Source organism: Salmo salar, chromosome ssa18 (genome assembly GCF_905237065.1).
Source record: "Salmo salar chromosome ssa18, Ssal_v3.1, whole genome shotgun sequence".
Classification (NCBI taxonomy): Eukaryota; Metazoa; Chordata; class Actinopteri; order Salmoniformes; family Salmonidae; genus Salmo; species Salmo salar.
In genome coordinates, this window is record NC_059459.1 from 13,946,247 (window position 1) to 13,961,509 (window position 15,263).

General features: G+C 47.4%; 1 protein-coding gene across 7 annotated transcripts in view; it reads right to left on the bottom strand.

Moving 5' to 3' along the window:
• Positions 1-333: 333 nt before the first annotated feature.
• LOC106576704 (inactive ubiquitin carboxyl-terminal hydrolase 54) overlaps positions 334-15,263 on the bottom strand; it is a 106,127-nt gene continuing 91,197 nt past the window's right edge. For 3 of the 7 annotated variants that reach the window (XM_014154022.2, XM_014154024.2, XM_014154028.2), the window contains 11 exons: positions 14,109-14,285; positions 13,053-13,647; positions 12,774-12,907; positions 12,285-12,446; positions 11,697-11,816; positions 9,742-9,949; positions 8,127-8,956; positions 7,864-7,985; positions 5,957-6,088; positions 3,919-4,147; positions 334-3,384 (listed from right to left, as the gene is read on the bottom strand). In XM_014154022.2, the coding sequence (XP_014009497.2) occupies positions 2,747-3,384; positions 3,919-4,147; positions 5,957-6,088; positions 7,864-7,985; positions 8,127-8,956; positions 9,742-9,949; positions 11,697-11,816; positions 12,285-12,446; positions 12,774-12,907; positions 13,053-13,647; positions 14,109-14,285 (3,347 nt within the window). In that variant the 3' untranslated portion in view covers positions 334-2,746. Of the gene's footprint in view, positions 3,385-3,918; positions 4,148-5,956; positions 6,089-7,863; positions 7,986-8,126; positions 8,957-9,741; positions 9,950-11,696; positions 11,817-12,284; positions 12,447-12,773; positions 12,908-13,052; positions 13,648-14,108; positions 14,286-15,263 lie in introns of those variants that run through there. The other 4 variants (XM_045700767.1, XM_045700766.1, XM_045700768.1 and 1 more) reach the window with 4 other exon arrangements.

A 15,263-nucleotide genomic window follows, 5' to 3' on the forward strand; every position in this document is an offset into this window, starting at 1 on the left:
TGGCGGAGTGAAAATTGTGGGGTTTTAAAGCAAATTTCCCGCAATTCAAAAAAAATTTACAGGGCAGGAATATTTGTTTTTCTGTTTTAAAGCTCCTTTCCTGCAATTCTACACATTTTCTTTTGTGTGTTTATATGATATGGGGTCGAAACCAGACTGTTCCAATACGGTCCGTATTGATCGTGGTCCGCCAGTTGAGTATGAGGGCTACAGAGCATCTTAAGAGTCAGGAGCTTTTCCTGATCACATGATCTGACATGGAAAAACCGCTGGGCCCTAGTTGTAACCTACAACATAGCATAGTATAGCATAGTCACACAGAAACAGACAATCTTCATACTCTGCTCCTGTTCGGAGCACTTTGTAACAACTTTATTGCAAAAATACAAGTTCCATCTGCTAGCACAGCAATTACAAACTAAGTCCAAAATGGAAATCTGTCAACCCTTCCTTTATATTACCAAGAAAACACATCCTCTTAACATTTAAGTTCGAAGGATATCATTATCTGTACACAAATTTACACTGTTCAGCTGTCGCAGTATCTGTTTATTAGCACGTTAAATAAAATAAAATGGACACCTGTCACCTGCTCTTCTACTGCCAATCCACGAGGGGGCAGTGTTGCATAATGTACACAAACTAAGGATTATTAATTCCTTTTCATCAAAATGACTCTCACTAAAGTGGCACTCTTTGGTTAAGTGTTTAACATCTGCAACAATCCAATTACATTTCTGTTTCCGAGACTGTTTTCCCCAAAGAAGGACAACACCACTCGCACCCGGTGAATTGCACTGCAGTTGAGCATCCTAAAGTCTTTATTAACCATATGATTTTAGCAATTGTTTTATCTTAAGACACTCAACTTTCTTCATTAAGCTCCATTCTCTTCATATTCCCTCAGTCATATCTACAGTGTAGAAAAATACGTGTACAAATATTCCAAAACAAATCAGCAATATTGTAGAAAGCAACAAAACATAATTTAGTAATTTCCTCCATTTCAGATTGTAGATAACGTAAGTGTATTTTGTAAGGCTGTAGCTCGCTTTTCCTCCCAAGCCAAAAAAGCGACTTCACTGTAATTGGGGCTCTAATGATCCATAAGTTTACATCATCAGATCTAAAATCTGCCTCAAAAACGAGACAAAGTTGGCTTTTGTTGTATTCCGGAGCTACTGTATAAATCAGCGTCTTAGTAATATTTGGGTTGAAATTTCAATTAGGAACTAATTAGCCATCCCCGGTGTTGGCGCGTCACAAAGACAAAACATCAAGAAAAAATGTAAATGGATCTAACGTTCAAGATTCAACAATTACGATTTTCTAAAAGCCATTGAATTGACCCAGCGTGATAGTCAGTTCCCATATATGTTCTCTGTAAAGTACACTGTCATTACATTCTCTCTACGAGTCTAAACCGCTGTACTTCCTTAGCACTCCAGATCACCATCCTCTAAATATCCCAAGTCTTTAAAGTACAAAAATAGGTTAATAACATTGAGCACCTCCCGTAACAATGGGAGAAATGTCAATATAAATAAAACAGCAACAGATAAAACTATCTCAACACTTCTGAAGTGAACTAAACTTGTTTTAACGCAGTTAGGTAAATTCACTGCACTAAGAAAATCTCATTATTACTTTATAACGTACTCTAAGCCGAGTGATTCCGTCAGTCGTAGACCTGCTGAACAACCGTGCATAGCTGCAGGGCTGTGGAAAGCCTCAAGAGAAAAGTCTAGGGTCCTTAGCCCTCTCTAACTGAGAGACACACAGGCCCATTCTACAAGAGGGCTCTAATCACCAGACAGCGCTAGCTAGTTGATACAATGCAAAGTACAACAGGTCTATGGCAGAGTATATACAGGTTAGGCTGAAAGATTAGTTTGACAATCTATACACTACTTACCCAGGGCTCCCTAAAAATGATAAATACAGTAGTACAGTAAGTAAATAAATCTGAACGCTCAGAGGGCCCTGTTTTAGTGTCAGTATACAATGAGGTGAGGAGAGAGGAAGGTGTTGTCTCTTCCTATCCAGACAGGGAAGGGTTGGTGTGAGGAAGCAGCCTTATGGTGCATCCATTTCACTGTCTAATACCTGTTAAAGAATAATTCATGACTGACAACAAAAAAACTCCCCACCCTGTTAACTCAACGTCCGTCTTCAGTCTTTGTCTGTAACAGGCTTCCTCAAAGCATGGGTTTTATCGTGACCCCTGGGAACATCAGTGGCACCCCTAAACCTCCAGCTGCGTTGGTGCTGATGTGTCCAATGGGGGAATGAGGGGTGTCCTAAACTCCAAGAAGCACAGTGCCTCTCGCCATCCACCTCAGTGGACACTCAGTGCAAGGCTTTCACAGCCCCACTTCTACCCAGCCTGGACTCTGTCACCTTCCAATGTTGTTGGCATCACACCATCTTTAAACAACCTTAGATGAGGCTAAACATAAACTCTATAGAAATAGACCAGGTTTAGGACCAGATAGTGGTTGGCCTGTCTGCTTAAAGAGGTTTGGGGTGGGGTTATACTATAGACAGTAATTGACGGGAAGCGAAAGGGCCACAATCTGCTAGAACAACGTGCCCCAAGATTGCTGTTAGTCTCCCTAACACTCAGGACTAGAGTCTGACTTCTACAGCCCAACAGGGAAAAGAGACAGAAAGAAGACAGAGAGAGAAAGGGGGGGTGTGCATTGGGAGTGAACTGGGTCTGTTTGTAGGGTGACGGTAAACTGGATCAGCTGGCAGGCCGGAAGCGGGCCATATAGGCCCTGCAGGACTGGCAGTAGTGGCGGGAGGGCTCGGTGGGCAGCTGTTGGCACAGGGAACAAAGTGGGGCACTACCGGGGCCGCAGGATGAGGCCCTCATTCGAGGTTGGTCAGGCTTCTGGGTGGGCTGATGGAGGGGGTGGGGGTCCCGCATGGGCATGGACGGTGGTACCATCCTGTAGTCCGGAGTCCTCCAGTCAACATCTGGAGGTACGTCCAGGCGGAGGGGCTGGGTGGAGGTCTCGTTGGACAGTTGGTGGTAGGCTGGGTGGTGTTGGGGAGGTAGGCGGGTGGGTAGGATTGCGTTGCTCCTGCCGGGTTGAGGGGGCTGCCTGTAGCCGTTTATGGTGCCTCTAGGGGGGGCAGAACGGCGGGGGTGGGAGAGGGTGGCGTAGCCCGTGTCTGGGTGGCTGTAGTACCCAGGGCCAGGGCCGGGGCTGGGTCCTTCCCTGGGATGGGGGAGAGAGGAGGACCCGGATGGAGGTGCCCTGCGAGGTGCCCGCGGTAGTGTGCCGTAGCTCAGTGCAACACTGTGGTAGTTTTCACGGGAGAAAGCTTCACCCCGGTCAAACACAGCCAGAAACTGGTCTCCCTTCTGGTGATCTCCTGTGGGAGCAGATCATTGTTAGAACACAGCGGAGAACTAGCTGTTCCAGGACAGGCACAGTGGGAAACACACTGTACAATCAAAGAGCTCTGTGAATTTCTTCCTGTCACATTTTCTTTCCAAAAGGGTCGTTTTGAGATATTTATATTAATATTTTTTTATGTTAAATAAATTACTGTGAAAATGCATATTTCAGAATCTAGACAGGAGGCATGTATTGGTCTAAAATGGGCCTAAAATGGCCACTTTCATCATGATTTTCTCAAATGGTTTGTGATACAAATGTAAAAAGTATGTCAAACATCCTTCCATCCAATGAAGTTTCAATGTGAGAATTGACTGAACAATCTGGCATACCCAGAAATAGATTCTGTTCACGCTGGCGTTGAACCGCCTAAAACATGCAGTGTGACCAGACATACAGAGAAAACAAAAGGAATAACAGACATTGAGAGTGTCATGTGATCCACTTCTGATAGGGCCAGGATGGTGCTGTGGTTTGATGACTGGAGGTGGAGGGGGCTGACGGTTACCTGAGCGTCCCAGATAGGGCCCCGAGGAGGGGGGCCGCGCTGCCTGCTGAGGGGGGTGCTGGGACAGTGCTGGGGGGCTGTAGTGGTGGTTGTTGTGGACGTATTGGTGTTGGGGTTCGGGTGGAGAGAGGTGGGTGGAGGAGGGAGGGAGGTGCAGGGAGGGCGTGCTAGGGTGACGTGCGGTGACTCGGGGGTCCGCATGCTTTGGCATCCTGGTAACTGGGGAATCCTTTTTTTTTATTATTAAAGAAAAAAGAACGAGGTTCAGTTTGAGAGAGAGAAAGAGAGAGAGAAAGAGAGAGAGATCCACCACAAGGTGAGAATACCCAGCAGTTGAGGGGCAGAAAAGAGAGGAGAGGGAGGATGAGAGGAAAACAGATGAGTTAAAAACAGGTTGACAAGGGACGGCTGACCCACAAATGAAAACAAAACGAAAACAACACAGTCAGGATTTCAGTGGCAACACAAACCTCACCATCTATTCACATAATGCAACAGTGCCATGTCTAGTGCTGGTCTTTGTTCTTCAACCAAAGAATGTAAGCTGAACACAAGGTTAAAAGCTTAATGGACTACCTGAATGATTTATGAATAATTTATAGATTCCGCCGCTGGCATTTTGCTGAGTGAAGATCACACCACTAGATGCTCCATCAGGGCACAGCACGGCAGTTACATTATGTGAACACCAGATGAAGGTATGACAGTATGAAACAATCATATCCACTGGGAGGGAGGTGTGACGATGATAAGGTACACTGATGGTACATGATGATGTAATGATGTGCTCGCCAAAGCGATCACAGGCAGCTCTGAGTGGGACTGACAGCTGTGGCATTCCCCCGTCAGGAACTGAGGCTTGCGTGTAAGGCTCTGTGTTTGTGTGTATGACGTATGCACAATGTGTATGTGTGTGTGTGTGTGTTGTATGCACAGTGTGTATGTATGTGTGTGTGCGGGCGTGTGTGTGTGTATGACATATGCACAGTGTGTGTGTGTGTGTGTTTATGTGTGTGTGTCTTACGCACAGTGTGTATGTATGTGTGTGTGCACGTGCGCGCGTGCGTGTGTGATTGTTAGGGCTGAGCGATTAGTGTTTTTTAAAGTCATTTCGTTTTTTTTTTTTATAATCACTTTTTTCGATTTAGGTTAAAACACTTAAAAAAAATAATATTAAATGCATTATGAAATATGACCTTTGTAATTGAAATTCCAAAGCCAAACATTTAAAACATTCCATTGTCTCTAACACAGAATAAATCAATTCACAAGAGCCCCATGATGGTAGTGACTGCCCATTACTGCTTACCACTTAGTAAGAACATTACTTAAATCAACTATTTCAGTTGTGATTAGATTAGAGTTGTCTGGCTGTCAGGCAGTAGCAGCCAGACAGCCATCTAACGTTATCGTTGTGCTTCCCAACGAGTCATACTATTTAGCTAGTTGGCTCGAAAAGGGTAGCCGTGATCATTGGGTTGCCACAGCTGCCCATGCTGAAGAGCTGTCTGACAAAATCACTATTTAGTAGGTTTCAAGACTGCTACAACTATCAATCGGGGAGAGCTACCTCGAGTCACAAACTGTGTCTATCCCTCTCGTCACTGTGTTGGTTACGTTCCTCTCTGTGTGGGGCCGGGAAGACTAGGTGCAATGGATTCTGGTCATTGTAGTTATTTACCACGTTTTCTGCACTGAACTAGGTTGAATATTTGCCTATTGAATCTTCATCTCCCTACAGCGTCCCACAGTTCGCTCTTTATTTGATGTCTCTCGTGCTTGATATGATTTCTCTCCACAGAAACGGCAAAATCTGCTAAAAAAAAACCTTTAAAAAAAAAATGTATTTACATTACATTTAAGTAATTTAGCAGACGCTCTTATCCAGAGTGACTTCAAGTAATTGAACCACCCTCTGTCAGTTGTTTAATTTAAAAAAGAAGACATTTCAATTAATCGCTTAGCACTAGTGTGTGTGTGTGTGTGTGTGTGTGTGTGTGTGTGTGTGTGTGTGTGTGTGTGTGTGTGTGTGACTCACAAAGCTGCGGGAGGGGGCGAGGTGTTCCGGTCGTCCCCCTATGACTGTGCCACTCAGACTGCGGGCGATGCGACGGAGGTTCTCAGCACTGTAGTTCTCGTCATCTGCGAGTGGTCGCTCACATGACCCAGGCTACAGGGAAACAACAGAGACATCGTGTCAATCGCCCTCCTACACACACAAACACACGTCAGTCCACACACTGAGATACAGCCTTCGCACATCTGCACCAAATCACTACACGCAGCCTCAACACACACACACACACACACACACACACACACACACACACACACACACACACACACACACACACACACACACACACACACACACACACACACACACACACACACTGCCTTCGTAAAGTATTCAGACCCCTTGACTTTTTCCACATTTTGTTACCTTACAGCCTTGTTCTAAAATGGATTAAAAAACGAATAATCCTCAGCAATCTACACACAATACCCCATAATGAAAAAGATAAAACAGGTTTTTATTTTTTTTGTGCACATTTTTTCAAAATAAAAAACAGAAATAGATTATTTAGATAAGTACTCAAACCCTTTGCTTTGAGACTCAAAGCTGAGCTCAGGTGCATCCTGTTTACATTGATCATCCTTGATGTTTCTACAACCTGATTGGAGTCCACCTGTGGTAAATTCAATTGATTGGACATGATTTGGAAAGAAACACACCTGTCTATATAAGGTCCCACAGTTGACAGTGCATGTCAGAGCAAAAACCAAGCCATGAGGTCGAAGGAAATGTCCGTAGAGCTCCGAGACAGGATTGTATCGAGGCACAGATCTAGGGGGGGTAAGGACAAACCTCTGCAGCATTCTTCAATAGAAGTTTGGAACCACCAAGACTCATCCTAGTGCTGGCCGCCTGGCCAAACTGAGCAATCGGGTGAGAAGGGCCTTGGTCAGGTAGGTGACATAGAACCCAATGGTCACTCTGACAGAACTCTAGATTTCCTCTGTGGAGGTGGGAGAACCTTCCAGAAGAACAACCATCTCTGCAGCACTCCACCAATCAGGCGGAAGCCACTCTTCAGTAAAAGTCACATGACAGCCCGCTTGGAGTTTGCCAAAAGGCACCTGAAGGACTCTGATCATGAGAAACAAGATTCTCTGGTCTGATAAAACCAAGATTCATCTATTTGGCCTGAATGCCAAACGTCACGTCTGGAGGAAACCTGGCACCATCCCTACGGTGAAGCATGGTGGTGGCAGCATCATGCTGCGGGGATGTTTTTCAGCGGCAGGGACTGGGAGACTAGTCAGGATAGAGGGAAAGATGAACAGAGCAAAGTACAGAGAGATCCTTGATGAAAATCTTCTCCAGAGCTCTCAGGTCCTCAGACTGGGGCGAAGGTTCACCTTCCAACAGGACAGCGCAGGAGTGGCATCGGGACAAGTCTCTGAATGTCCTTGAGTGGCCCAGCCAGAGCCCGGACTTGAACCTAATCCAACATCTCTGGAGAGACCGGAAAATAGCTGTGCAGCATCGTTCCCCATCCAACCTGACAGAGCTTGAGAGGATCTTCAGAGAAGAATGAGAGAAACTCCCAAAATACAGGTGTGCCAAGCTTGTAGCATCATACCCAAGAAGACTCGAGGCTGTAATCGCTGCCAAAGGTGCTTCAACAAGGGCCTCAATACTTATGTAAATGTGATATTTCAGTTTAAGTTTTTATAAATTAACAAAAATTCCTAAAAACCTGTTTTTGCTTTGTCATTTTGGGGTATTGTGTGTAGATTGATGAGGGGAAAAAATATTTAATACATTTTAGAATAAGGCTGTAATGTAACAAAATGTGGAAAAGTCAATGGGTCTGAATACTTTCAGAAAGCACCGTATGCACACAAACGTACACGTACACACAGCATGTGGATACCGACCTTGGAGTGTTGTGTAGGGCTGCCGGTGTAGCCTGCCGTTCTGTAGGCATGTCTCTCTAACTCGGCTGTGGGAGTCTTGGAGCGGCCAGGTGCAGCCAGCCCAGACAACAGCTTCCTAGCCGCTGCAGATACAACACAGAGACACAGTATTAGGGGTGGACAGCTCTCGCCCACTTACTCTTTCTCAATCATTGTTTCTCAGTCCCCCCACCCCCCCACCCCTTTTTTTTTAACAGTGGTCACTGGTCAGTGAATATCCTTACGTTGCTTGTTTGTAGTGGGCTGGGGGCTGACTCCGCGTGGGGCCCGGGGCAAGCTGGGGGCCTGTAGGCTCGCCTGGTACAGAGAGTCTAACTCTGACAGCTCCTCGCAGGGCGACCCCACCACAGGGGCAGGCTGGGAGTTGTAGAAGCGGGTCATGTTCTCTGCCCAGTGATCCACTGGCATGGCGGCACCTGACCTGTAGTCCCCAGACGCTGGGGAAGGGGTCCGCTCTGGTCGGCTGGGGGCGGGTGGAGGGTAGTGGGAGTCTGTGGGAGGGGTGTAGAAAGGGGAGTCGACAGCATCCGGCCGTCTGGGGTAGGCATTCTCCATGTTGGCGTGGCCCCTTTCCTCTGAGGTGTGGCTGACTGGGGAGTGTGTCCTGGAGTGGGGGTGTGGGATGGGCAGAGTCTGGGCTGCGGGGTTACTGTTCCAGTGTGGGGATGCAGCTGGCTTGCAGTTGGGCAGAGCTGGGGGCTGGTCATGGCCTCCCTCAGTATGGCTCTCGTCCCAGCCGTCCACGCACAGGGCAGGCAGGGACACGGCAGCGTGCTTGTGGAGAGGTCTCACATGAGGGAGCACGCCTGACATATCCAGTCCTTCCCAGCGCCCCCTCGCCTCCGCCACGTACCCCCCTGTGGTTGACCCTGTGTGAGGGCTTGGGGGCATAGAGACAGGGGGGTGGCTCGAGGGCTCAGGGAGTGAGTTTGTACCGGAGGGGAGGGGCTTAACGTGGAGAGGAGAAGGCATGCTTCTGGTGGCTTCCAGGACTGCTTGCGGTTGGTCCTCCTGGGCGTCCATCAACAGTATTTTGATTGGGACAGGCTGTTCACTAGGAAGGAGGAGGAAAGAGGCTCACGTTATGGGCTGGTTAGTGAATCATGGCCAGGCATCTCTCATTGGTCTGACCTCTGAAACAGAGGAGGAGTTTGTGTTGTAGGTCTAAAACGTGTGTGTGTGTGTGTGTGTGTGTGTGTGTGTGTGTGTGTGTGTGTGTGTGTGGAGTGTGTGCGTATGTGAGTTTACTGTGCGTGTGAGCGAGATGTACTCTTTATGGACTTTGGTACAGGCTAGCCCAGGGGACGGCTGGGTTGGCTCAGAACCGGACCCCTGGGAAAGGCACTCGTGTCTGTGGACCCCCCTGGCTCCTGGCCTCACAGCAACCCCCACAAGACTAAACAGTAAACACACACACAACCCTCCCTCCACAAAACACAGCGGCGTTAGCTGCATATTAGTACATCTTCAAACACAAGGGTCAAATTGTGTGTTAGGAAAACAATATGTTGGATTAATGGGTAGATGAAGGACAACATCAGCAAACGGATAAAACTCTAAATATATACGCCTACTTTAAATAACCTAGGTTCAATGAAATGACAGCATTTCTCGCTTTGTATGCACATTGAACACAACTTCTACCTATAAATCAATGGTATTTTTCCTATACTACCTGCAAGGCATTTTACATGTTAAAGAATAAACCAGGACTGTGTGATCCCTTGTTCCACTCCTTCCAGAGCCACATGAGGAGCTCAGCCAGGAGTGTGGGCTGAACAGGGCAGGTCAGCTGGGGGACGGGAGTCACAGGACACAGACAGGAGACAGTGCTGGTACCTGGGGGGCCCCTGGGGACAGGGACAGGGCTGATCCTGCTCCTCTGTCTGCTCCTGATCCTGCTGCTGGGGTCTGTCTTCCTGCTGCTGCTGTTGCATGCGCTGCTGCAGGCCCCGCGCTCTCCTCATGCACTTTTGCAGCCGGGCCTCAGCCACTGTCCTGCTATGAGTGTTAGCACCGCCCTCATGCATGGGAAGCCTGAGTTTAGCTACAGGGCGAAAAAAAAAGGAAGGAAAGCAGAAAAGAAAAAAAGAATAATGCAGAAAATAAAGAGCTGAGTTATGGAGATGCATGCAAAAACACTTGGCACAAAACTAAATCATAGGATTAGACTTGAAATAATGGGGGTGGGGTTTGGGAGGGGAGGGTTTTGGGGTCGAGGAAAACACAAACGGGCACCACGCTTGGTACATTAAAATGGACACAAAACAGGAAAATTAATATCCACAGTGACTCTTAAAAGATTCTGTTTATATGGCACAATGGTTAAATCATATCGAATAATGTTAAATTAATCAAAGTGAATTATGTTAAGCCCAAAAACTTAAATTGATGGCTTTAAGCTGAGCCCTTCCTTAGGCGCAATATCTAAGAAGGCTGAGGAGAAACTAAAGTCTGTCCCTTGGTATTTTGACTCATACTGTATCGTGGCAGCTGAATTGAGAAATACAAAAGCAATTTTTCTTGGCTAGCTGGCGAAATATCTTCAGTTCAGACGCTTTTAGTACTCGACTTGACTTGCTGTAGATCTTAAACGGAGAAATGGGGTTTGTGGGACAAGGGTTTACTGGGGTGCCTGACAGGGGAAACTGTGTGTGTGTGTGTGTGTGTGTGTGTGTGTGTGTGTGTGTGTGTGTGTGTGTGAGAGAGAGAGAGAGAGAGAGAGTTGGGTGTTTGTGAGCATTCCTCCGTGGACGAGTCAGGAGTATAATACACACATTCAATGTCCAAGACGCTCAGGACAGAGACAGTGATACTGTGAAAGTCTCATCAACACACAGATATACCAGGAAATGAGGACCAACGGACAAGAGACACGCACCATACTAACACTCACTGGCATGTTGACATAACAGACCGAGGACACATTGTCCTAACTGAGCCTTTGGGAGACTTGGTTGTCATAGCGCTGGGTTCCCCACCCCCTTCCACCCCCTGACCCGTCCCTCTCCGCACCCCCAGGCAGGCAGGCTAGTAACCACGGTGATGGGTAAACACGCCGACGACTCGCCTCGTTTCATTATAATCAGACAGAGACGGTTGGTAGACAGAGGGCTGCCGACCTTTTCAGCCTTCTCAAACTTGTGTTTAGACAGACCAAATTGTCCCTTCCCCTTGTCGTTACTCATTCAAGACAGCTCCTCATGTTGATGGGCTTTTATTTTAGGTTTAGGCCGCTTATTGTAAGTGTGACTGGACAGAAAGCACAAATGTCATAATATTTGGATAAAACAAGAGCTAGAGTTGAGGGCACTAATAAGTTAGGGTTTTGTAACAAACTATCGCTAGGAGACGATAGAGCACCATGCTGCACACGCATTGCGGCAATTATTCTTCCAATACAGTGGCACAAGTTAGCCTTTCAGGTACTTCTTGTAGAATTCACATTATTAAAAATGTATAAATATTTTTATTTTTTTATTTTTGAGTCATTTAGTAGACGCTCTTATCCACAGTGACTTACAATTAAGGCATCTTAAGGTAACTGGGTGAGACAACCACATCACAGTCGTAGCAAGTACATTTTCCCTCAATCAAGTAGTTATCATGGCCAGCATCACGGCTAGCAGTTAGCATGGCTGTCTTATGCACAACAGTGGTGAGGACTACAGGTGAAAGCAACAGAGACACACATAGACAGACACAGGGACACAGACAGGTCGGTAGTGGTACAGTGTTATAGCGGGGCGACTGGGCTGGCAGCAGGCACAGGGAGGCAGGTTAAGGCTACTTACACATAGCTTCGCTAACAACTGACAGAGCGGCAGATACATCGCCAGCCTGCTCCAGCCGCAGAGACTGGTCTAGCAGCACCTCAGCGTCCGGCACACACCGCTCAAAGCTGTCCCCTTTGCCTAAAGAACACGCACACCAAAAGCAAAGCTCCTTAAACGCACCAAAAAAAAGCTCTTTAAAACAAAAAAAGGCACACTGTGGAGTTAACTCAAGACTTATGTTTCACTTCAGAATCGCAGCTGCCTAGCACCACTTACCTAAATCACTGAATAGTGCTACAAACCTCACTAGTTCATCCAATTTCTCTCCACTACAAACGCAGCAAACAATCAAACATGTTTCTTAACCCTCTGAATGAGGAAACGTCCTATTGTGTGTGTGGTGGAAATATGCTATTTTCTGTTGGAAAACAGAAGTCCCACTAGACAGCCCACTCAGGGTGCTTTAAACAGGGAGCACTCAGACAGCTGCTATATAAGCACACACACGCACGCACGCACACACACACACACACGGTGGGGCAGGGCTGTCTCCCACAGAACAACTAATACAAGTCATTGTTCTCTGGGTTGGGTCTGGGGCCTTACCCTGGTTCTGAAGCTCGTCCAGGTCCATGAACTTGCTGGGTCTGGGGTTGAACCCCAAGGCGGCCTCCTTCTCCTTCTCCTTCCTCCTCTGTAACTCCTGTTCCCTCGCTCGCCTGGCCACCTCCTCCTGCAGCTCGTCTAGCTCGCTGCGGCCCTCTCCCGCTGTGTCACACACGCACGCACACAAACACCTTGATATCGCAGATTTCTAGAACGCTCCCTGTTCTATATCAAGGAAGAATAGGTGTGGGGAGTGACGGTGTGTACACTTCATCACACTTTGAGCACACAGAGACACAGATAAGATTTAACAGAAACCAGCTGCTCAGAGGTCACATGCTATGAAACCATTCCATTATGTGCAGCGCACGGGTGAGACAATAGTGTGTAAAACAAACACACCCTAAAACAGACCCAAATCCCACGTAAAAATACCCTTTCCCACACACATTGTGGGAAACACAATCACACACACTGACTCAGACCTACCCAGGCTTACGTGGCTGTGGCCCCTGCATGAAGCCTTGGCATCCTGCAGTAGTGCGCTGCTGCTCTTAGACTTGGGCACGGAGCGCCATGATGGACCTGAGCCGGAACTGGAGGGCTTCTTCAGACCGGTGTCCCTGAGAGACACGCAGGGAGACAGACGGAGAGGTCATACGCAGTTCACCATGTCCATGTGTGACTCGACCTTTTGCGGATATGTGAGTTACGGTCATCTGGAATCTTTCATAGTGGTCATAACGGTATGAATACAGTTGACTGTACCTGTGTGCATTAGCAGCATTGGGTCCCTCGCTGAGAGGCATGTCCAGGCTGACAGGACTGTTACTGTTCCTCTCGCTGCTCTCATAGCCGCTCTCCATCCTCTGGATGAGCCTGGGGGGCTGCTGCTCCATCTTATGGCCCCTGGGGGTCGGCAGGGTCCAAGAGGAAGCCATATTACCAGAGGGCCCCTGTTCTTTTCCAGTAACTGACCCTGTGGAGCCTTCGGCTGGGGCCCCACTGTCTTCAGGCAAGGTGGCCCCTAGGGGACTATACCCGGCCTGTCTGCGTTTCTCCCTGCTGAAGATGCTGTCTATGTTGAGGACCTCTCTCCGGGGCCTCCAGGCCGGTCTGTAGCGTCCCCCGGAGGAGCTGGACTTGGACTCACTGCTGGTGCTGTCTGCCTCCCAGTCTCTGGACTTGGTGGCGGCCCCCGGCTCAACCCCTAGACCCCCAAGGGCCCCGGAGCCCGAAGAGGAGGCGGAGAGGGGCCGGCTGTGGATAATGTTGCTCATGGTCTCCTTGAAGTCCCTCAGTCGACTGGAGGAGGAGGACTTGGTCGCAGTGCGTGGTGCCTGCTGCTCTTTCAGAGTCTCACCTAGAAACCAGGGAGAGAGGGGAGAGAAAAGGATTGAGATTGAAGAAAGGGAGACAGAGCGAGAGTGGGAGATAAAGACGTTAGTGATATGATGGCATGTGTTGATGGGGGAGAGGTGGAAAAAGCAAGAAAATAATGGGCTGAAAGTGCAACGTGAGTAACAACTTTGGTGATAACTGATAACTGGACAGAGCAAAATAAAATGGTAAGGCCACACATATTACAGTACACTACACGATACCATACTCCTGTACCTGATTCTGATCTTCTGGTTAAATTTGGAAAACCAAAATACTTTGAACTACTGAGGCACTGATTCTGATGAAGTCTTAAGTTGCTAGATACAGTATATAATCTCCTGAGCCATCATGCCCTTATTTCATAGGTCACTTGTCCCCTGGCTCTGCTGTGTGGTTGGTCACTAGTCTCCTGGTTCTGCCGTGTGATTGGTTCCTGCATACCCTCGCTGTGGTAACCTGCCGACGTGGCCTCGTCAGTTTTAGAGCCCCGGCTCCTCTCCTCAAGTCGGCGAGGACGACTAGAGCTCCGCTTCCTGTCACTGGCCCCGCCCTTTCTGTCCACTGTCCCACCTTTCCTCAGAGAGTGGCACTGCACTGGTCCACTGTCCGCCACTTGGCCTTAGCAACAATGAGAAGCGGGGGAGGACATTTTGAATGACCGTTTATGTGGTTGAGACATGACACATGATCAATGATTAACATGATTGGGTAATGGCTGTGGCTTTAATCCTCTATACAGTACATACAAAACTGTTTCAGTATGTTGGGGTGAGTACTACATGCATAATCCTAAGTAGTTGCATGTGTGTGTCTGCGTGAGTGTGAGTGTGTGTGTGTGTGTGTGTGTGTGTGTGTGTGTGTGTGTGTGTGTGTGTGATCTATTCCATATATATGTTTGTGTGTATGTATATAATAGGGCTGACCCCAATTAGTCGACTGGTCGAGAGGCTGTTGGTCGACCGAGATTTTGTTTAGTCGAGCATTCAGCAAATATATGAATTTTTTATGGCACACGAGAAACCTGTCTGATTCGCGCCTATCTCAGTGAACTAATCCATCGCGGAGGGCGCAGGGATGGAACAGTCCAAGAAGAAGGGGAGTGTGGCTCAAATGCACAAAGCACGTCTCTTTCCAGAATGTGCTCTCTCCTGCCAATTTGACAACATTCATTGTTTCATAACTTCATTGTGTGAATTGTTTTCCTTGATTGTTAGTGTCTATCAATTCCCCATTACATGCATCACCAGTATTACATTTAACCAGTATTACATTTAACCATCACCAGTATTACATTTACTGTTGATTCCTATAATTTCTCATCTGCAATGTTTGTTTGGTTATGGTAATTTCTGTTAATGCATTCAATATATTCTTTTTACAGTCTTTACGTTGTTTGCAGAGCACACAACCTATGCTACATTTGTGAGAAACAAGTTTTGGTGTATTTCATTCCAGTTTTGTCAATTTAGTCATTGTCGCTACTGTCAATGTTAAGTAAGGACGCGCACCTGATTACGCATAGAAGTAGACCTAGGCTACCTGGCCTGCGCGCAAACGTTGGCCTGTAAATGTGCCCATTTGGGGATCTGATAGTAT